Source organism: Bos indicus, chromosome 12, assembly GCF_029378745.1.
Source record: "Bos indicus isolate NIAB-ARS_2022 breed Sahiwal x Tharparkar chromosome 12, NIAB-ARS_B.indTharparkar_mat_pri_1.0, whole genome shotgun sequence".
NCBI lineage: Eukaryota > Metazoa > Chordata > Mammalia > Artiodactyla > Bovidae > Bos > Bos indicus.
Genome location: NC_091771.1, coordinates 52,108,901 through 52,122,842, shown reverse-complemented (window position 1 = coordinate 52,122,842; position 13,942 = coordinate 52,108,901). Strand labels below are relative to the sequence as shown.

Sequence of the window (13,942 nt, the reverse complement as noted above, 5' to 3'; positions counted from 1 at the left end):
TACTTATTCAGATTTTATTTTTAATTGGAGTAGAGTTGATTTATAATGTTTGTGAGTTTCAGGTGTACAGCAAAGTGAATCTGTTATATACATATCCACTCCTTTTTAGTTTCTCTTTTCATATAGGCTTTCAGAGTATTGAGTAGAGTTCCCTATACAGTAGTCCTTATTAGTTAGTTATCTGTTTTATATGTAGTAGTATGTATGTGTCAATCTTCTAATTTATCCCTCTTCTCCTTACCCCCTAATAAGTTTATTTTCTGTATCTATAATTCTGTTTCTATTTTGTAGATAAGTGCATTTGTAGCCTTTTTTTTAGATTCCACATAAAATTGATATCATATATTTATCTTTTTCTGACTTAAACTATTATTTTAAAACAGGTCATGAATTTCTTTAATGCATGGATCTCTGCCTTCATTTGTAGTCTTTTTCTAAGACTTCTTTATGGCCAAATATCTGTTAATTTGTGTTGAATATGAGTTTGTTCTGTGTGGAATTATCAGAGATCATACTGAATACTCAATTAGTGGCATGTAGTTTTCTTTTAATTAATAAAGTGTTCCAACTTTAGAAGTTCTAGGAACTGTTACTTCTAGAGTTGCATTATGCTTGTTATATTTATCCTTTTTATTCTTGTTGGGTCTCCCCCCTCCCCGCCTCCAGAATTCTGTTGTATTATCATTTTAAAGTTATTATGTGGATTTGTCAGAATCAGAATGCAGTTTTCCCCCCTAAAATGTTGGATAGAATTTTAGTTGTTGTTTATAGCTAATACAATGGGATATCCTTTGGGAGATGAAATTAATTATCATACATCTTTGTATTATGATAGATCTTATCTTTCTAAGATCAGATTATTTATGATAATTAGCTAACTTTGGGAAGTAGGGGGAATCCTTTGAAGAAAAACTCAGTGAGACTAGCCGCTTCTTGATCTCTGGCTTCCTTATTTGACACCTTGTTAGTACTTAGGTGCTTCTTCCCAAGTAATGTCTGGATCTCCTATGAGTATATTTCTGGGTTTATAACTTGGCCTAACATAGTTAATTAGATCATGTGTGTATAATAGGCTGTTTCTTTTAGGCTATTGGAATATTCCAATTTTTTAAGAATAAATTTTCTTTGCATTTTTAGCCTGTGTCAAAAAATATTTGGCTTTCTTTGTTAAAGGATAATATTTCTTCTAGAAAATTATATGTTTGGGTCTGTTTGCTCTATTTAAACCCCTAACTTGTTTATTTTAAAATATAATTTGGATAAAAGAAAGATTCTGTGTTGTTTTGTTTTTTTTTAATTGGGATTGAAATTTAGCTTTCTGGATTTATCCCAAGCTATATTTCCGTTTAAAACTAAGTGTTCCCAATCTCTGAACTTAAGCTGTTGATAAATATCATAAATTAATTTCTGAATTCCTTGGTCCTTCTTGAAGTTAATTCTTATTCTTTATGTACTTTTTCCCAGAGATATACTGTCAATTTCCAATAATTTTTTATAGATTCAAATGGACAGTATCTAACCACATACAGTAATTTCTTTATTAGTGAAACTGAAATAAATACATGAATAAAGTCAGCCTAGGAATAAACATGCAGAAAACTGCTATTACAAATGACTTCAAATATTACAAAATATTTGTAATATTTGTGAAAGGAGAGAATGGGAGATGATGACATGTAAAGGAAAGGAAAGGGAAGGAGACAGAATGCATGAAGCTGGCAGGCTGAGCTCACTCCCTGAAGGCTGCCCACACCTCCTGTAACTTGTCTGGGAAATAGCAATGTTGTTTATTTGCTGTCTGTTTAGTACTAAAGCTGCTGGTGCCTCACTAACTATGAAAACTTCTAAAAGACTGTAAATAGAAGCTTTGAAATCAGCAGAATCCATTTGTATTTTCTGTAGAAATATATTCATTATGCCTATTGGGTGTTTTTAGTATTGAATCATACCATTTAATTATTCATCTATTCATACCTTTTCTTTAAAATTGACAAATTCTGGTCTTCTGAAGGGGTTGATTGCATTGCAGACTCATTTAAGCTAATCTTAAAAATGCAGAAAAGATGTTATGGAGTTTTAAGGAAAGAGAAGGACTCCAGCTAATAATTAATTTATTTGTTTTTAGGATCTGTGGTTGTGGTTCTGGAGAATCTGGCTGTGCTGTATGTGGATGTTGCAAGGCTTGCGCGAGAGAATTGGATGGTCAAGAGGCAAGACAAAGAGGAATTCTTGACGCAGTGAAAGAGATGATACCATTAGATCTTCTGTTAGGTAGTAATTCTGATAGTTTAAACGATTCCTTGTAGACATGTTAAAAAACTAAGGTAATAGTCAATTATGTGATGCTGCTTGTTTGGTAACTGACAGTTTGTCATTGATTAAGGGATAAGTTGCTTTTTTGCTAAAATTCTTGCAGTAAAAATCATTTGTGTTTTAGACAATGTTTTTGTTAGCTTATTATCTTGAATTTTATTTAGTTTTGTCATATCTATTATAAAACTAATTGATTGATTGTCATCATCAGCTGTCCCAGTGCCTGGGGTTAACATTGAAGAACACCTTCAGTTACGCCAAGAAGAAAAACGGCAACGTGTAATCAGGAGGCACAGATTAGATGAAGGAAGAGGTAAGATGTAGCTGCAGAGAAAATATGTATGAACATCCATTTTCTTACACTGAGACCACTTAGAAGTTTATAAAATAGGCTGATTTGGTACGAAATTAAAATTAGTAACATTCTAGTAATTTATGAAAGTAATGTGAAGATGTTTCGGGTATTTACAGTTGTGCTAATACATCCATTTATTTCAGTAGTTTGTCTATGGCATCAGTCAGCCATGTTAAGAATTGTGCCATATGACAAGCATCAAAAACTATTATCAATGGCAACCTTTAAAAGAAAAAAACAAATTCTAGGAACTCTCCTTCACCCATATTTAGACATACCTGCTTAACTATGAATGCCAAATTAGTATTTTAAGTTCTGCTTTCTTACTCATTTACAGTCATTATCATTTGGACATGGTCTTACCACTCTTCTTCCAGTTTAGTGCATAAGTACGCTTTTATGTATCTTTATGGAAAAAAGCTTATTCTGGTTATGTACAAGAAGGGTAAGTTAGAGGGTCTGCAGGTTTTAATTGCAAAGATAGATATATTATTTATTTTTTCCCTATTGTTCTTGACCATTTCTCAACCTGAAAAATACATTTAACAGTGATTATAAATATTTTAGTGTATATCCAACAAGCAGAGGTAAATATAAGTATTACTAAAGTTATTGTTGTCCAATAGATTCTTTTCTTTGCAGAATTAAGACATATTGTTCCGAAGGTCTATGATTTTATTTCTCTGCTAGGTAAAATCTTAATTAGAAATATTTAGTGATATTGTATATTTTAATATTAGAATTGCATGATATTTGATACAGGAGATAAAACCTTTTACTCATTGAACCATCATTACAGACTTTTTAGGCATTCCATTTTTATAATATAAAAGGGAGTAAGTATAAAATGTGTAGTACACATAGTAAATTCTTTTTAATAAAAACTCAGGTCATAAAACATCTGCTTAGAACTTGGAAATTGTTCTTTATAGTATCTAATAAGCAATGTTGAGGAATTGATACAGTGAATATTTCCTGTTTGGCTTTGTTTACATAAAGTCATTCCCTTTAAATGATATTTTAATGAGACTAATGTAAATATATAGTGTTATTTACATTATATACATGTATGGGAAAATTGCATATTAAATGTTCTGTAGAGAATGTGGTAAAATTTAAGTTCTCATGCATAGTAATAAAGTAATAATTCCTTTTATATTGATAGTGTGATTTACTCAAGGTTAAGTATCAGTGATGGATTTACCACCTGTTTTTTTCTCCTTTTTTTGGAGATGTTAGGTTGACTCATACAAAATCACCTACAAAACCCCCACTTTCCTATGTTTCAACCTAAGTATAGCAAATCCTTATGATGACATTTAATTATTTGCCTAGTGTGTATCTTAGTAAAATTTTACCTTCCTCTGTCAAAAGATATTCTCTTGGTACAGTATATTTCTGTACCAACAAAAGAATAAAAGAATATTGATTATGCACTGGTTATTCAACAAAACTTTGTGATTGCAGAATATTCTTTTGCATATATTTTAAAATGTATCATGGACCTTTAAAACATATACTCTAACCCTTTCAAGTTTAAAAAACTCCTTTATTAAATATTTATGGAAATTAGATTATTGTATCTGTGCTTTAACAAACTTTCCAGGTGATTCTGAGGGTGCCGGAGTATGAGAACTGCTACTCTAGGGCGGTAATGTTCAAAATTTGTTCCATGGACCTTCACTCTCAGAATCACTTGGGCCTCATGCTTTCTGCCTATCTGAGAGTCTTCAATACAGATTTGAGTCACATGCACAGCATTCTAGAATTTTTGTTTGGCACATTGCTAGCGAGGATTATTAGTCTTGTTTTGTCCTCAGGAAGAACAGGAACGTCAAATAAATTTTTAGTGTTCCAGCTGCCACACATATATAGTTGTTGGCAGCCCGCATCACCCCCGCCACCCCCCCTCCCCAACCTTGGCTTCTACTTGATGCTTTTTAGATAACTAAAAGCAGTCTGTTGGTAATTAGGCTTGTTATTAGTTGGCTTTACCTATATTTAAATTTCAGGCTTTGGGGATTAGATTTAGTTAAATTATTTTATTTGATTTATCTATCTCATCCTGTTTACCAAGTTTTTGTTAGCTGTTTTGAAGTTGATCAAAATTTTTGAACCTAGCTCTAGTATTAAAGCCTTACTCATTAACCTCAGGCCTGTTGATGTGGTTTAGCTGCTATTTTTGACACAAACTCTTCTGTTGCTATTGAAACCCACAAAAGCAGTGTGGTCACTACTTTTTGATAAAGTTGGAACTTTGTCTTTAATTGTTTTTATGCTATTATTCTTCCAGGTAATACTTTTCTTACATATATATTCTTAGGTACTGATAGTATTCATTTACAGATTTTATAATCTGTAAATTTTGAGTTTGTGTTTTAGATGAGACAGTTGATTGATATGTAAGTCTCTGAGACTGGTTTAACCAGTGGAGTGCTAGTGCTTGTTCAGTTTGATTTTTAGTAGAACTCTTAAGTCATCAGGTCTCCTGGGTGATTATATGAGTGCTCTTGTGTTTATATTCCTTCTCAGCAGTCTGTGGTAAGGAAAGCTATGCTCAGATAATGCTGTCTTCCTTTCCTTCTTTCTCTCCCCACCCCTGCCCCCGCACCAAATATCAAATCAGAGTTTCATAATTGTGAACTGTTGATAAATGTGTTACGTCCTTTGCCTGGGACAGTCCCATTTTATGCCTCCTGTTTTCCTGGGACAGTCCTGTTTTACGCGTATGGTCTGGACATATTACTTACAGTGGCCTCTTTTGCTCTCAGTAGAGAGTCTTATTTGAGTAATACATTTTATAACTAGCCTGGCTATATTGCATGGTGGTTGAGAGTATAGGTTCTGAAGTTAGACTTTGGTTCATATCCTGGCTTCTTAACTTTTACCTGGAGTATAACCACTCTGAATCTCAGTTTCCTTACCTTTAAAATGAGGATTGCAACTGTACTTACTTAAGTAAGGATGAGGATTAAGTGATATGCATGAAAATACCTGACATGTATACTCAGCCCTAAGTAAACATTTGATGGTGGTGATGATGAGGATGCTAGTGATGGTGGTGGGCTATTGAACAAACTTCTGTTCTCTTTGGATTTGATTCTTTTCTTGCTCTGGCTTCTACTTGGTTGCTTTCCTTGCAACCTTGGGATGCTCATCACAAAAATTTTGATTATTATTAACAAAACCCGCTACATCTTTTATAAAATAAAGTGATTCCATTTGATAAGGAAAAAATCAGTTTCCCATACTTACAAATTAGAATGTAAAAATAAATGTGTTATAGTCTCTCCAGTTTCAAGGGGATTGAGAAGTTATTGCTATTGACTTTTAAGCCTCAAAAGCCATTGTTTTCTTGATCTGACCTGTTGAATCCAGTATCAGCTGATCTAATACTATACACATTAAAGTCCTTTTTAAATAAAAATATTATATGACACACCTAGAAAACATGAGTAAGAAAAAATATCAATGTTAATTTTCATCCAGAGATAACTGCTTTAGAATTTTGGTATACTTCTTGAAGTTTTTCTATATATAGATTTTTTGTTTAGATATTTTGTATCATTTCTTACTGTGATGTATATTGGTATGCTGTTTTTTCCCCTTAATGATTGCAACATAAATTTTTCTGTGCCTTATTGCAATACCATATTAAAGTATTATAGGAATTTAGGTTACAGGTTTTCTAAAAACATATCCTTTAATTAAATTATTACTTTATTTCTTGGTCATCTTCTAGTCAGGTTTTATACACTTCCAATTATAATCAATGACTGAATTTTATTTTATATGTTCGCTTAATGTTATGGTATACACATTTTTAAATTTTTCTAGCAGTTTTTTTTCCTTGCCTTCCCATTCTCTCTTTTTTTTTTTTTTAACATTAAAAAGAAGGAAACTTTATTGTGTTTTTATGGAAGAAGGGTAAATTCCCACATTTTCCATCTTGGCCATTCCTCTAGATTGTTGGCTCCATAATATACTCATTATTTTTGTGGCCACACTTTCTAAACCCAAAATTTAACTCTATGATCTGAAGCAGATAATCAAAATATTTAAACCAGAGTAGACTGTAGACCTACATGGACTCTTCATTTCTGGATATCTTTTCCTCAATTGTCAATGAAACCAGTTGTTGCAAATAAAGTAGATACAATGCAATAATAGTTCAGTATTTTTTAAAAAGATTAACTTCTTAAAAATCAATTTTGACAAAATAACAGATTACTCTTTACAGAAAAGTCCTGCATTCCAATTACCAATAAATTTTATGCCATGGGTAGGCTAAATTCCTCCATATTTTATCTTGAAATATTTATTAAAATACCCATCTTTACTAGTTTTTTAAAAGAAGTTATCTTTTTTTTTTCATTTTATTTTATTTTTAAACTTTACATAATTGTATTAGTTTTGCCAAAATATCAAAATGAATCCGCCACAGGTATACATGTGTTCCCCATCCTGAACCCTCCTCCCTCCTCCCTCCCCATACCATCCCTCTGGGTCGTCCCAGTGCACTAGCCCCAAGCATCCAGTATCGTGCATCGAACCTGGACTGGCAACTCGTTTCATACATGATATTTTACATGTTTCAATGCCATTCTCCCAAATCTTCCCATTCTCTTTTATGGAACAAATGAGGTTTAGCCTACTAGGTATATTTCTGTATCCTACTCCATTGATATAGAGTCATGTGCAGATATCAATACTTATGTAAAAGTTTAGGCAGTTTGTTTACAGAAGTGATACTGTATTGAATATACAGTTGTCTGCAGCATCTTTCTCCCACTTTACAATACAGCATGAACATGTAGTATATCAGTGAGTATGGACCTGCCACGTTCTGTTTAATAGCTGCATAACATTTCATAATCTGTCTGCACCACAGATTATTCAACTATTATTTTATTGGTGGTCATTAAGATTATTTTCAGCTTTTTGTGGATTTTGCTATAATAAATATTCTTTAACTTGTAGCCATATGTAGTGGAATTTTTATTTATATAGTAGAGCTTCTCAGAGAGAGACTATGTGGGCCAGAGAGTGTGCCTATTTTAAATTTTAACATGTATTTCAAATTATTTTTTAAGTGTTATAGGAATTTATCTTCTCAAGACTAATATGAGTGGTGTTTTCTTTTAGCACCATCTGCCTTATATTATTTTTAACTTTTGTAAAATGTTGATGAATGACGTTTTGTCATTGCTAATTTAAATAGCACAGGAGCACTTTTTTCCTTCATAAATTTTGTTTTAATGGCTTACCATTGTTCCTGTGAGAGAAGATACCATAGTTTTTTATTAACTTTTCTTCTTTTTGGATTGTTTTAAATGTTTTGTTATAATTGCAAGTTATTAACATTTTTGAGCTTAAATCTTTAAAAAAAATTTAAGTTTTCCTTAGGACAGATTTCTGGATATATAATTACTGGCCCAAAAGATGATAATAATCTTAGGTTCTTGGAATGTATTATCTGTAACTTTCTGAAGGGAACTCCTACTTCCCCACCCTCAAGATTTGCTGGCTTCCCCTCCAGTGTGCTCAGTTTTCTCTTAGCACACTGGAATAATTTCTTCTTGAGTTTTGTGTAAACTCTTTCTCAGTCATTAGACTGTAAGCTTCCTGAGTCAGAGATGGTGTCATCATATTTGTCCAAGTGTTCCTAGGACCTGTGCCTGAAGTTGGTTAATTTAATATGTCTTTGTCAACTAATTGAAAACATTTTGTGGACTTCTCATCACTCTCTGCAGTGAGGCTTAATAGTATCAAAAGACATTAATTACCTCTTTTGTATATTTGTCTCCAAACTCATTTCCTACTACTCTCTGCCTGATAACCTTATACTCCATCCATTTCAGCTGTTTTTTTTTTTTTTTAATGACCATATAGTAATGTTGTTTATGTCTTCCTGCTTTTATAAATCCTATTCCTTTTACCTGGAATGCCCTCTCTTCTCTTTTTTCTCTCTTGGCAAAGCTTTTCTGTCTTTGAAACTTTTTTAGTTCACCCAAGTTGATTTGATTACTTTTCATCCTTCAAGATATAGTGTGTACAGATTTCCTTTATAATAACATTTATCAGAACATATTGCAATTCTTTGTTTTCATTCTGTCTTCCTTGGTGGACTGAATTTGAATGAAATCTGTGTCTTTGTCATTATATCTGTGATACCCAGCATCTATGACATTGAAGATAATAAAAAATGTTTGGTGAATAAATGAGTGACTTAATTATGTAAGAAAATTATTTTAGTCCATGGGGTACAGAGTATTTTAGAACCTGGTAACCTGATAGTATAAATGGTAACTTGAGTTTGAATGGTGTACTTTCTATGTGTGATTGCTTGTAGGCCTTCTGTGTTTATGTACAGAAAGGTCTCTAAAAAGTTTGAATTTATGAGAAGCTAAAGAACTATGAATATTATGGGTATAATGTTTTTCTGAAAGAAATAATATCTCAGGTAGACCATAGGAATTATAAAATGGTAATACAGCTTAATATTATTGTTATTTTAATATTTGCAATTCTTTTGTGTAGTTAGAAAGTGTCTTATATACTTTTTTAGAGTGATTTATATCATCTGTTTAAATCAATTGGAAAATAGGGCATATGGATAAGAACATGTTCTTACTTGAAATGTGTCTCATTTTGTTACATTTTAAAGGTGAAGCTTCTGGAGAAGGAAATGGCAACCCACTCCAGTATTCTTGCTTGGAAAATCCCATGGACGGAGGAGCCTGATAGGCTATAGGCCATGGGGTCACAAAGAGTCGGACACGACTGAGCGACTTCACTTCTTCTACTTCTTCTTCTTTAGTTTATATAATATTAGTTTGAAAATGATTGATACTGTGTTACTGGAAAATAATATTTAACTCTTCTATTAGCATTAAATTAGCATATTTCTATCTGTAGTAATCATAGGATATATTATTCTTGGTGTTTCATTGAATTGATGCTGCTTATGTTTTTTCCTGTATCCAGAGACATAATTTAAAAATATTTTTCTACCCATTTTTAATGTTTAATGCAGGGTATTTTGGTATTTAACATGACATTTTTCAAAGTTTATTACAGAGCAATAGTTTAACTTTGTCCATTGTTAGAGCAATTAGTTATAGCTAAAGATTTATAGAGAATAACAAAGAAATTTAATTTAAAATGTTCAGTGTGTATATACTGTCAATTTCCTTTTCAAATATCGGTAACTCCTTAACTGTCAAATTTACTATTTTGAAATTTGTAAGCATTTTTGATATTGCTAAAGCTCAAGGAAACTGTAGTTCTGTTCTATAATAAAAGAACTAAAACTTTAAGGTATAAAATTTTATTTTCAAGCTAAACAGTAATGGGGAAAACAGTTTTTGAATTTTACTGAAATTAATTTGGCTATAAATTTTTTCTTACATAAGTAGAAATGACTGTAATCTTTGTCAGTGTATAGTGTTATGTACATAGAGGGGCTTCAGAAAGAAATCATTTTATGAGAGAATGGTTAATGTTTCAAAAATGTAACTGGGTTTAGATTCCCTTCTTTATCATCAGTGTGAAATTGAGCTTATCCTTGTGTCTGATTTTGTGTATGTGGTTACAGAAATCATACATAAAGTTGGATTTATCTTTTTAGAAAATAAAATACAGCTTACAAAATACTATTTTTATAAAGCAATGATTTTACATATATATATACACACACACATGTATGCATGTGTATGATATGTGATATAAATATATATATGATATATATGTGATATAAATGTGTATGTATATATACATACACATTTATATGTGTATACATGTGATATAAATGTGTATGTATATAAATATGTGTATCTCAGATCATAAGAATTTTTTGTTTTGTTTTTGACAACCTGTTTTCTTTGACAAAATGTAGTTAAATTAGTAATCTCTTGGTTTTATATCAAGATTAGCATGCATATTAAATCTTGAAGACCTTGTTAAACTTTAATCATTAATTTAAGACTGAGTTGGTTTTTGGTATTTTAAAAGGAAATATATTTATTTTTAATGAATATATGGTTTACTAAGCATGAATATATGTGATGTTAAAAGATTTATAGGAAAATTTGATTTATTCTGTTTGAAATTTCTGATTATCTATTTGAGACTATTAGTAACTACCTAGTAATAGAAGTATAAAAGATTAAAATTTGTACTTTATTAACTGTATTTAAGATACTAAAACTTGTGTGTGGAATGGTGAATAGGTTATGGTTGGGAGCGGGAAGTTAATGGAGGGGACTTGGGAGAAAAGAATGATGTCCCAAACTTTAATTTCCATGCTTTTTGGTTTGAATTACTTTTGTTCATTGTAGTGTTTTTATTTTGTGAGCTTCTCTATGCACATACAAAATGTTTCTCCTCAGGCCCCCTTGTATTTGCTGGTCCTATTTTTATGAACCACCGAGAACAGGCTCTAGCCAGACTCAGATCCCATCCAGCACAGCTAAAGCATAAGCGGGACAAGCACAAAGGTATTTGGTCTTCCTTCTCAACTAGGCGGGATGCTTTCCCAACTTCTTCCACTTATTTGAGTATTGCCTCTGGGAAAATGCACAAACCTAATTCTTCTACTTTGCTTCTCTCATTGTTATATAGCCTGAGGAGAAAGAACATGCTGAAAGTGTACTGTTTGTCAATGACTGTCAATCTTATTTCACTGTATTTTTTTTGCTAACTTTAATAAAAAGAAGACATTTTACAATGTATCTTTTTCTTTTCCATTTCTTTTCAAATTTCCTAAGGTTAAGGAAAGGTGGAAAAAATAATTACGGCTCTCTGTTTTATATACTTTATTATCTACTGTTAGATGACTGTCACCTGGCATTTTGCAATCCTTTTTTCTTTTTTTAATGCTGTTCATGTGCTTCAGAATTAACAGAATTGCTAAATTCAGTGTATAAAGTGATAATGAGTTAACCTCTATGATGCTTCATTTGTTTTAATATAAAAGTTTATATATATAATACACATGATTTATTTGATATTTGAGGTTTAAAAGTGATAGATGTCAGTAAAGAGTAGACCTACTCTAGTCCTCAGAAACTCATAGGTCTCAACAAATCTTGAGTGACTGGCAATATCTTGCCGTATAATTGTTTGAGATTTGAGTTCTAGATTAATTAAAAATATTCCTAAAGCAAGATTTGTTTAAACAAGAAATTATGGGTCAACTAAGATCAGGAAAGAATTTAATGCAGGGAACTTACAAATTTATGTATAAATTCTGCCTTGAATCCTGGCATGTGAACCAGCCACTCTTGGAGTAGTACAACTTAGATTTAGTATTTTCTTAAATGCCTGAAATGAACCCTGCAAAGTAGAGCAGAAGATTTTAAAAACACATATTCTGTGCAAGTTAATCTAAGTAATATTTTCTCTTTTTGGGGGGAGGGCTACTGAACTGTTACAGATGAATTTTATTTTTAAACTTTCACATGCAGTATATTGTAATCCATTTTATTTTTATTTGCCTGTTTCAGTCTGTCAGTTTGTCACTCAAGGCAAAAACACAAAACAAAACAAACCCCTGTTTTTAGTTAAACCACAAATAAAGAACTATTCAAATTATATTCTGCAGGAAAAAAAATTGAGATTAGTTTAAATCTAATGTGATTAACCATAGTAAAATTTGTGATTCTTTTATTTACTGGATGCTCTTAACAGTGCCATTAATATTTAAATCTAAGCAATACTATTTGGGGTATGCTATGCAAATTATTTTAGGTACTGCCAGAATTTCTGATCTCATATTTTCCACTATGCCAGTATTAGAGACGGAGAAGGCAATGGCAACCCACTCCAGTACTCTTGCCTGGAAAATCCCATGGACAGAGGAGCCTGGTAGGCTGCAGTCCTTGGGGTTGCTAAGAGTCAGATATGACTGAGCAACTTCACTTTTACTTTTCACTTTCATGCATTAGAGAAGGAAATGGCAACCCACTCCAGTGTTCTTGCCTGGAGAATCCCAGGGATGGGGGAGCCTGGTGGGCTGCCGTCTACGGGGTTGCACAGAGTCGGACACGACTGAAGTGACTTAGCATCAGTATTAGAGAAGCTTTTATCAGGTCTTTTTCTCACCAATTATATGAAAGTAGAGTTCTCCAATACTTTACCTGAGGTTCACTATTTACATTTCAATAAGCAGTTTAAAACTTTTTCAGCTCCATGTTAGTATGTTATAGACAGTCATCTTTGTGTTTTTTTTTTTTTCCAGAATTTAAAATAAATGCTAAAGAAGACCAAGGTTAGAGATTTAAAACAGACTTTTTATGATGTTGCACTGATTAGCTATAGAAACTTTTCAACTTAACGGGGTTATTTTATGAGACTGTAGCAACCTCTTTGGAAGGACTGATTTTGTAGTATTACAGTGTAGGGCCATTTTTTTTTTTTTAATCATCAGATTGTATGGTTTTATAGAGTGAAATAGTTTCATTTCTTTACCACCAAACGACTTTAAAGTGTGAGTAATATTTTATCAAATGGTGTTCCATTTTATGTGGAAGGTATTAACTTACCACTCACTGTAAACCCACAGGTTTGCTTTTTGTTGCTCCCTTTGCATTTTCTGTCCCTATCATTTAACCCCCTTGCCAGGCACTGCTTTTACTCTTGCTGCATATAGTTATAATCTTTTAATAAATTTCTTTTCCTGTGTAAATTTGTTTTTCCTCTTGGGTCTTACTCTATTTATCTTCCATTGAGAAAGTCACTGTATTAATTGCTGTGTTCTACCTTACATTTTGATTATGTTGGTGGTACAGATTGTAGGATAATAATGATTTAAATCCTGTAGACTGTGACTTTCTTGTGGGGGTGTGTGGAGGATAAGAACTATGGATTTATTGTAAACAGGAGTGAGTTCTAAGATGGAAAGTTGGAGAGCTTCTGGCTGATTGGAGAGAATTCAGAGAAGGTCCCAGGATCTGTCAAATTTTCAGGCAAATTTTGACCACAGGCCAGTAGTGTGTAAGACTGAATCAATACATAGAACATATAATCCATATAACATATAGTATTTAAAGAATGTAACTATAGATTATAAACAGTTAGCTGAATTAACATTTGTTTCAGCTATTCAGTGCCTTAAATAGAAAAAAAAATTTTAGTGTACTACTCTTCGTTAGGAACATTCGAATTGTTCTAGAGATAGTCTAGAAGTGACTGACATGAAAATCTGAAGGCACTCACAAAATCATCTCTGTGTTTTACACCTATTTTCTGTAGAGAAGTGGTATGGTGTAATGG

At 32.1% G+C, this 13,942-nt stretch overlaps 1 protein-coding gene across 13 annotated transcripts in view; it reads left to right on the top strand.

Annotated features, from left to right (window-relative positions):
• The window catches only part of MYCBP2 (MYC binding protein 2), a 269,649-nt gene that overhangs the window by 92,388 nt on the left and 163,319 nt on the right, over positions 1-13,942 (top strand). For 12 of the 13 annotated variants that reach the window (XR_011569887.1, XM_070800635.1, XM_070800636.1 and 9 more), the window contains exons 16-18: positions 2,126-2,271; positions 2,525-2,626; positions 11,059-11,166. Coding sequence is in view for 12 of the 13 variants with exons in the window: in XM_070800635.1 (XP_070656736.1) it covers positions 2,126-2,271; positions 2,525-2,626; positions 11,059-11,166 (356 nt within the window). In the remaining variant the exon portion in view is untranslated. The remainder of the gene's footprint in view (positions 1-2,125; positions 2,272-2,524; positions 2,627-11,058; positions 11,167-13,942) is intronic. The other variant, XM_070800632.1, reaches the window with a different exon arrangement.